General features: G+C 42.9%; 1 protein-coding gene across 1 annotated transcript; it reads left to right on the plus strand.

The window, feature by feature from the left end:
• Positions 1-5,125: 5,125 nt before the first annotated feature.
• LOC118376916 (atrial natriuretic peptide receptor 3-like) lies at positions 5,126-9,613 on the plus strand (the record flags this gene model as incomplete). Its single annotated transcript, XM_052503017.1, has 2 exons — positions 5,126-5,248; positions 8,189-9,613. Coding segments are annotated over 2 exons (470 nt in total), but the record flags the coding sequence as incomplete, so codon positions are not given.
• Between the last annotated feature and the right edge of the window lie 270 nt (positions 9,614-9,883).

Genomic DNA, 9,883 nt, shown 5'->3' on the forward strand with positions numbered 1-9,883 from the left:
TATTATTATTATTAATTCCAGTTTCGTTTTCTTTTGTTAGGCTGTCATTCTTAAGTTCTTAACTGACTTGCCTAGTTCAATAAAAGGTTAAATAAATAAAACAAACACACACAGAACAGAACAGGCGGCTGGTGGCACCTTAATTGAGGAGGACGGGCTCATTATAATAGCTGGAATGGAATAAATGGAACGGGTACCATTCCAGTCTCTCCATTCCAGCTATTATAATGAGTCATCCTCCCTTCACCAGCCTCCCGTGACATATAGCTCATACATGGAAATAATTTAGTTCCACCTGTTGAAATGAGGAGGCATTAGGAGAAAAGAACCCCATACCTACTGAAATATGGTGGTGTAACGTTTCATCCCGTCAGTAGATGATGCCTGGCTATTCTTTAAAAGTGCCTTCCTCACCATCTTAAATAAGCAAGCACCTCCTCTCAGCTGTCCACTGCTCTGAGGCTAGGAAACATTGTCACCATCCATAAATCCGCTATAATTGAGAATTTCAATAAGCATTTCTCTACGACTGGCCATGCTTTCCACATCGCTACCCCTACCCTGGTCAACTGCCCGGCACCCTCCACAGCAACCCGCCAAAGCCCCCACCATTTCTCCTTTACCCAAATCCAGATAGCCGATGTTCTGAAAGAGCTGCAAAATCCCTCTCTTTCTAAAATTATCTGCCGAAATTGTTGCAACCCCTATTACTAGCCTGTTCAACCTCTTTCGTATCGTCTGAGATTCCCAAAGATTGGAAAGCCCCTCTTCAAAGGGGGTGACACTCTAGACCAAACTGCTACAGACCTATATCTATCCTACCCTGTCTTTCTAAGGTCTTCGAAAGCCAAGTTAACAAACAGATTACTGACCATTTTCGAATCCCACCATACCTTCTCCGCTATGCAATCTGGTTTCAGAGCTGATCATGGGTGCACCTCATCCACGCTCAAGGTTCTAAACGACATCATAACCGCCATCGATAAGAGACATTGCTGTGCAGCCGTATTCATCGACCTGGCCAAGGCTTTCGACTCTGTCAATCACCACATTCTTATTGGCAGACTCGACAGCCTTGGTTTCTCAAATGATTGCCTCGCCTGGTTTACCAACTACTTCTCTGATAGAGATCAGTGGGTCAAATCGGAGGGCCTGCTGTCTGGACCTCTGACAGTCTCTATGGGTGTCCCACAGGGTTCAATTCTCGGGCCGACTCTCTTTTCTGTATACATCAACAATGTTGCTCTTGCTGCTGGTGATTCTCTGATCCACCTCTACGCAGACGACACCATTCTGTATACTTCTGGCCCCTCCTTGGACCTCCTTGGACATTAACTAACCTCCAGACGAGCTTCAACAAGCTTCAATGCCATAACTCTCCTTCTGTGGCCTCCAACTGCTCTTAAACGCAAGTAAAACTAAATGCATGCTTTTCAATCAATCGCTGCCCGCACCTGCTCGCCCGTCCAGCATCACTACTCTGGACGGCTCTGACTTAGAATACGTGGACAAATATAAATACCTGGGTGTCTTGTTAGACTGTAAACTCTCCTTCCAGACTCACATTAAGCATCTCCAATCCAAAATTAAATCTAGAATTGGCTTCCTTATCTCAAAGCCCCGCCTTATCTTAGCTCACTGGTCACCATAGCAGCACCCACTCGTAGCACGCGCTCCAGCAGGTATATCTCTCTGGTCACCCCCAAAGCCAATTCCTCCATTGGTCGTCTTTCTTTCCAGTTCTCTGCTGCCCATGACTGGAACGAATTGCAAAAATCTCTGAAGCTGGAGACTCACATCTCCCTCACTAGCTTTAAGCACCAGCTGTCAGAGCAGTTTACAGATCACTGCACCTGTACATAGCCCATCTGTAAACAGCCCTTCTATCTACCTACCTCATCCCCGTACTGGTATTTATTTATTTTGCTCCTTTGCACCCCAGTATCTCTACCTGCACATTAATCTTCTGCCGATCTACCATTCCAGTGTTTAATTGCTATATTGTAATTACTTCGCCACCATGGCCTATTTATTTCCTTAACTTACCTCATCCAACCCCCGAGCACGCATCCAACCCCGAGCACGCATCCAACCCCCGAGCACGCATCCAACCCCCGAGCACGCATCCAACCCCCGAGCACGCATCCAACCCCCGAGCACGCATCCAACCCCATTCTAGAAAAAAGGCTCAGGACTCTATTTAATCTGGATGGCTGAAGCGTTACAGATTGCGTGATGGAAACGTTAAGGTCATTTCCCATTGAGCCGACATATGCAGTATTTTACTAACACCGGAATCGTTGCCTTTTTAAATTGAAATCATGCTGTGATACGGATTGAATAGAGCCCTCAGTACCATTATCCTCACAAGGTTAGGTATTTTAAAGGTATTGAAAACATGGGTGCCAATACTTTTTTAACCACATGCTTTTTAAGAAGAAAATGATCTCTTCTTAAACAAAATCTCTTTCTCTGGGCAATTCTATTATTATAAAATAATATAAATATTCACCTTGGAGCATCAATATAGTTATTTGATAGTCTTTTTTTACTCAGAACCAATATCTACAAACACCCTGTACTTCTATAGAACCAATATCTACAAACACCCGGTACTTCTATAGAACCGACGACTACAAACACCCGGTACTTCTATAGAACCAACGACTACAAACACCCGGTACTTCTATAGAGCCAACGACTACAAACACCCTGTACTTCTATAGAACCAATATCGACAAACACCCGGTACTTCTATAGAACCGACGACTACAAACACCCGGTACTTCTATAGAACCGATGACTACAAACACCCGGTACTTCTATAGAACCAACGACTACAAACACCCGGTACTTCTATAGAACCAACGACTACAAACACCCGGTACTTCTATAGAACCGACGACTACAAACACACGATACTTCTATAGAACCGACGACTACAAACACACAGTACTTCTATAGAACCGACGACTACAAACACCCTGTACTTCTATAGAACCGACGACTACAAACACCCGGTACTTCTATAGAGCCGACGACTACAAACACCCTGTACTTCCATAGAACCAACAACTACAAACACCCTGTACTTAGGCATCATTTCCATTACAGCTTCAAGAAAAGGATTTTGTCAATTGTACTGTGAACATTGTTTTCTGAAACGGTCTCCTACACTATATCTTGTATGTACTTCTCGTCTTGTTGTTGCTGGGTTGAGTTGTAACACAGTTTCCTCCATGTCTTCTCGTCTTGTTGTTGCTGGGTTGAGTTGTAACACAGTTTCCTCCATGTCTTCTCGTCTTGTTGTTGCTGGGTTGAGTTGTAACACAGTTTCCTTCATGTCTTCTCGTCTTGTTGTTGCTGGGTTGAGTTGTAACACAGTTTCCTCCATGTCTTCTCGTCTTGTTGTTTGCTGGGTTGAGTTGTAACACAGTTTCCTCCATGTCTTCTCATCTTGTTGTTGCTGGGTTGAGTTGTAACACAGTTTCCTCCATGTCTTGTTGTTGCTGGGTTGAGTTGTAACACAGTTTCCTCCATGTCTTGTTGTTGCTGGGTTGAGTTGTAACACAGTTTCCTCCATGTCTTCTCGTCTTGTTGTTGCTGGGTTGAGTTGTAACACAGTTTCCTCCATGTCTTCTCGTCTTGTTGTTGCTGGGTTGAGTTGTAACACAGTTTCCTTCATGTCTTTTCGTCTTGTTGTTGCTGGGTTGAGTTGTAACACAGTTTCCTCCATGTCTTCTCGTCTTGTTGTTGCTGGGTTGAGTTGTAACACAGTTTCCTCCATGTCTTCTCGTCTTGTTGTTGCTGGGTTGAGTTGTAACACAGTTTCCTCCATGTCTTGTTGTTGCTGGGTTGAGTTGTAACACAGTTTCCTCCATGTCTTCTCGTCTTGTTGTTGCTGGGTTGAGTTGTAACACAGTTTCCTTCATGTCTTCTCGTCTTGTTGTTGCTGGGTTGAGTTGTAACACAGTTTCCTCCATGTCTTCTCGTCTTGTTGTTGCTGGGTTGAGTTGTAACACTGTTTCCTCCATGTCTTCTCGTCTTGTTGTTGCTGGGTTGAGTTGTAACACAGTTTCCTCCATGTCTTCTCGTCTTGTTGTTGCTGGGTTGAGTTGTAACACTGTTTCCTCCATGTCTTCTCGTCTTGTTGTTGCTGGGTTGAGTTGTAACACAGTTTCCTCCATGTCTTCTCGTCTTGTTGTTGCTGGGTTGAGTTGTAACACAGTTTCCTCCATGTCTTCTCGTCTTGTTGTTGCTGGGTTGAGTTGTAACACAGTTTCCTCCATGTCTTCTCGTCTTGTTGTTGCTGGGTTGAGTTGTAACACAGTTTCCTCCATGTCTTGTTGTTGCTGGGTTGAGTTGTAACACAGTTTCCTCCATGTCTTCTCGTCTTGTTGTTGCTGGGTTGAGTTGTAACACAGTTTCCTCCATGTCTTGTTGTTGCTGGGTTGAGTTGTAACACAGTTTCCTCCATGTCTTCTCGTCTTGTTGTTGCTGGGTTGAGTTGTAACACAGTTTCCTCCATGTCTTCTCGTCTTGTTGTTGCTGGGTTGAGTTGTAACACAGTTTCCTCCATGTCTTCTCGTCTAGTTGTTGCTGGGTTGAGTTGTAACACAGTTTCCTCCATGTCTTCGTCTTGTTGTTACACACAGTTTCCTCCATGTCTTTCGTCTTGTTGTTGCTGGGTTGAGTTGTAACACTGTTTCCTTCATGTCTTCTCGTCTTGTTGTTGCTGGGTTGAGTTGTAACACAGTTTCCTCCATGTCTTCTCGTCTTGTTGTTGCTGGGTTGAGTTGTAACACAGTTTCCTTCATGTCTTCTCGTCTTGTTGTTGCTGGGTTGAGTTGTAACACTGTTTCCTCCATGTCTTCTCGTCTTGTTGTTGCTGGGTTGAGTTGTAACACAGTTTCCTTCATGTCTTCTCGTCTTGTTGTTGCTGGGTTGAGTTGTAACACAGTTTCCTCCATGTCTTCTCGTCTTGTTGTTGCTGGGTTGAGTTGTAACACAGTTTCCTCCATGTCTTGTTGTTGTTGAGTTGTAACACAGTTTCCTTCATGTCTTCTCGTCTTGTTGTTGCTGGGTTGAGTTGTAACACAGTTTCCTTCATGTTGTTTCCTTGCAGTTGTTATCATGTGTGCGGGAGCAGACGTTGTCCGAGACATCATGCTAGCGGTTCACAGAAGGAGGCTCACCAACGGCAGCTACATCTTCTTCAACATTGAACTCTTCAACTCCTCGTCCTACGGTAAAAATACACATCAGCACAACGTTGCCAGCCCTACATATATACTCTGTCCCCAGCCCTAAATATATACCCTGTTGTTCCCAACATATATACTCTGTTGTTCCCTACATATAAACTCTGTTGTTCCCTACATATATACTCTGTTGTTCCCAACATATATACTCTGTTGTTCCCTACATATAAACTCTGTTGTTCCCAGCCCTACATATATACTCTGTCCCCAGCCCTAAATATATACTATGTTGTTCCCTACATATATACTCTGTTGTTCCCTACATATATACTCTGTTGTTCCCTACATATAAACTCTGTTGTTCCCTACATATATACTCTGTTGTTCCCAACATATATACTCTGTTGTTCCCTACATATAAACTCTGTTGTTCCCAGCCCTACATATATACTCTGTCCCCAGCCCTAAATATATACTATGTTGTTCCCTACATATATACTCTGTTGTTCCCTACATATATACTATGTTGTTCCCAACATATACACTCTGTTGTTCCCAGCCCTACATATATACTATGTTGCTCCCTACATATATACTCTGTTGTTCCCTACATATATACTCTGTTGTTCCCAGCCCTACATATATACTATGTTGCTCCCTACATATATACTCTGTTGTTCCCAACATATACACTCTGTTGTTCCCAGCCCTACATATATACTATGTTGCTCCCTACATATATACTCTGTTGCTCCCTACATATATACTCTGTTGCTCCCTACATATATACTCTGTTGCTCCCAACATATATACTCTGTTGTTCCCAACATATATACTCTGTTGTTCCCTACATATATACTCTGTTGTTCCCTACATATATACTCTGTTGTTCCCTACATATATACTCTGTTGTTCCCTACATATAAACTCTGTTGTTCCCTACATATAAACTCTGTTGTTCCCTACATATATACTCTGTTGTTCCCTACATATATACTCTGTTGTTCCCTACATATATACTCTGTTGTTCCCTACATATATACTCTGTTGTTCCCTACATATATACTCTGTTGTTCCCTACATATATACTCTGTTGTTCCCAGCCCTACATATATACTCTGTTGTTCCCTACATATAAACTCTGTTGTTCCCTACATATATACTCTGTCGTTCCCTACATATATACTCTGTTGTTCCCAGCCCTACATATATACTCTGTTGTCCCCAGCCCTACATATAAACTCTGTTGTTCCCTACATATAAACTCTGTTGTTCCCTACATATATACTCTGTTGTTCCCTACATATATACTCTGTTGTTCCCTACATATATACTCTGTTGTTCCCTACATATATACTCTGTTGTTCCCTACATATATACTCTGTTGTTCCCTATATATATACTCTGTTGTTCCCAGCCCTACATATATACTCTGTTGTTCCCTACATATATACTCTGTTGTTCCCTACATATATACTCTGTTGTTCCCTACATATATACTCTGTTGTTCCCAGCCCTACATATATACTCTGTTGTTCCCTACATATATACTCTGTTGTTCCCTACATATATACTCTGTTGTTCCCAGCCCTACATATATACTCTGTTGTCCCCAGCCCTACATATAAACTCTGTTGTTCCCTACATATATACTCTGTTGTTCCCTACATATATACTCTGTTGTTCCCTACATATATACTCTGTTGTTCCCTACATATATACTCTGTTGTTCCCTACATATAAATTCTGTTGTTCCCTACATATATACTCTTTTGTTCCCTACATATATACTCTGTTGTTCCCTACATATATACTCTGTTGTTCCCTATATATATACTCTGTTGTTCCCAGCCCTACATATATACTCTGTTGTTCCCTACATATATACTCTGTTGTTCCCTACATATATACTCTGTTGTTCCCTACATATATACTCTGTTGTTCCCTACATATATACTCTGTAGTTCCCAGCCCTACATATATACTCTGTTGTTCCCAGCCCTACATATATACTCTGTTGTTCCCAGCCCTACATATACACTCTGTTGTTCCCAGCCCTACATATACACTCTGTTGTTCCCAGCCCTATATATATATATACTCTGTTGTTCCCATCCCTACATATATACTCTGTAGTTCCCAGCCCTACATATATACTCTGTTGTTCCCAGCCCTACATATATACTCTGTTGTTCCCAGCCCTACATATATACTCTGTTGTTCCCAGCCCTACATATATACTCTGTTGTTCCCAGCCCTACATATATACTCTGTTGTTCCCAGCCCTACATATATACTCTGTTGTTCCCAGCCCTACATATATACTCTGTTGTTCCCAGCCCTACATATATACTCTGTTGTTCCCAGCCCTACATATATACTCTGTAGTTCCCAGCCCTACATATATACTCTGTTGTTCCCAGCCCTACATATATACTCTGTTGTTCCCAGCCCTACATATATACTCTGTTGTTCCCAGCCCTACATATATACTCTGTTGTTCCCAGCCCTACATATATACTCTGTTGTTCCCAGCCCTACATATATACTCTGTAGTTCCCAGCCCTACATATATACTCTGTTGTTCCCAGCCCTACATATATACTCTGTAGTTCCCAGCCCTACATATATACTCTGTTGTTCCCAGCCCTACATATATACTCTGTTGTTCCCAGCCCTACATATATACTCTGTAGTTCCCAGCCCTACATATATACTCTGTTGTTCCCAGCCCTACATATATACTCTGTTGTTCCCAGCCCTACATATATACTCTGTTGTTCCCAGCCCTACATATATACTCTGTTGTTCCCATCCCTACATATATACAACCATGTTGTAATGCTTGGCCATGTTGTAACGCTTGTGCATAGTGGGAAGGTCTTTACATCTCCATGCCGAGGGCTGCACTACATGTTTATAGACAAACTTTTCAACATGTCAAAAATGTCACCTCTTTTTCCATCTCTCCCTGTTTGGTTTCCTAGGCAACGGCTCGTGGAAGCGAGGGGATAGGTACGACAGTGAGGCGCGACAGGCGTACTCTGCCCTCAACACGGTCACGCTGCTCCGGACGGTCAAACCAGAGTTTGACAACTTCTCCCTGGAGGTCAAGAGATCAATTCAGAAAGCCGGACTACCGGACTGTGACGACTGTGATAATGTACGTACGTCTGGCATCCTGAACTCTAAACCAACTGTTAACTGTGAAGACTGTGATCATGTATATACAGTACCAGTCAACAGTTTGGATACACATACTCATTCAAGGATTTTTCTTAGTTTTTACTATTTTCTACATTGTAGAATAATAGTGAACACATCAAAACTATGATATAACACATATGGAATCATGGAGTAACCAAAAAAAGTGTTAAACAAATCAAAATATATTTTAGATTTTAGATTCTTCCAAGTAGTCACCCTTTCTTTGCCTTGATGACAGCTTTGTACACTCTTGGCATTCTCTCAACCAGCTTCACCTGGAATGCTTTTCCAACTGTCTTGAAGGAGTTCCCACATATGCTGAGCAATTGTTGGCTGCTTTTCCTTCACTCGGTCGGTCTGACTCATCCCAAACCATCTCAATTGGGTTGAGATTGGGGGATTGTGGAGGCCAGGTCATCTGATGCAGCATTTCATCACTCTCCTTCTTGGTAAAATAACCCTTATACAGCCTGGAGGTGTGTTGGGTCATTGTCCTGTGGAAAAACAAATGATAGTGGGACTAAGCCCAAACCAGATGGGATGGCGTATCGCTGCAGAAGGCTGTGGTAGCCATGCTGGTTAAGTGTGCCTTGAATTCTAAATAAATCAGACAGTGTCACCAGCAAAGCACCCCCACACCATCACACCTCCTCCTCCATGCTTCACGGTGGGAAATACACATTCGGAGATCATCCGTTCACCTACTCTGCTTCTCACAAAGACACGACGGTTGGAATCAAACATCTCAAATTTGGACACATCAGACCAAAGGACAGATTTCCACCAGTCTAAATGTCCATTGCTCGTGTTTCTTGGCCCAAGCAAGAGTCTTATTCTTATTGGTGTCCTTTATAGGTGGTTTCCTGGCAGCAATTCGACCATGAAGGCCTGATTCACACAGTCTCCTCTGAAAAGTTGATGTTGAAATGTCTGTTACTTGACCTCTGTGAAGCATTTATTTGGACCTAAATTTCTGAGGCTGATTACTCTGAACTTATCCGCTAGAGCAGAGGTAACTCTGGGTCTTCCTTTCCTGTGGCGGTCCTCATGAGAGACAGTTTCATCACAGCTCTTGTTTTTTTTGCGACTGCACTTGAAGGAACTTTCAAAGTCCTTGAAATGTCCTGGATTGACTGACCTTCATGTCTTAAAGTAATGATGGACTGTCATTTCTCTTTGCTTATTTGAGCTGTTCTTGCCATAATATGGACTAGGGCTATCTTCTGTATACCAACCCTACCTTGTCACAACACACCTGTGTGTGTGTGTGTGTGTGTACTACATGTCTGTGCAATGCTAGGCCCAATGGCTGGGGGGGTGTGTGTGTGTGTGTGCGCACTTCATGTCTGTTCTATGCTAGGCCCAATGGCTGGGGTGTGTGTGTGTGTGTGTGTGTGTGTGTGTGTGTGTGTGTGTGTGTGTGTGTGTGTGTGTGTGTGTGTGTGTGTGTGTGTGTGTGTGTGTGTGTGTGTGTG

Source organism: Oncorhynchus keta, unplaced genomic scaffold (assembly GCF_023373465.1).
Source record: "Oncorhynchus keta strain PuntledgeMale-10-30-2019 unplaced genomic scaffold, Oket_V2 Un_contig_16723_pilon_pilon, whole genome shotgun sequence".
Lineage (NCBI taxonomy): Eukaryota > Metazoa > Chordata > Actinopteri > Salmoniformes > Salmonidae > Oncorhynchus > Oncorhynchus keta.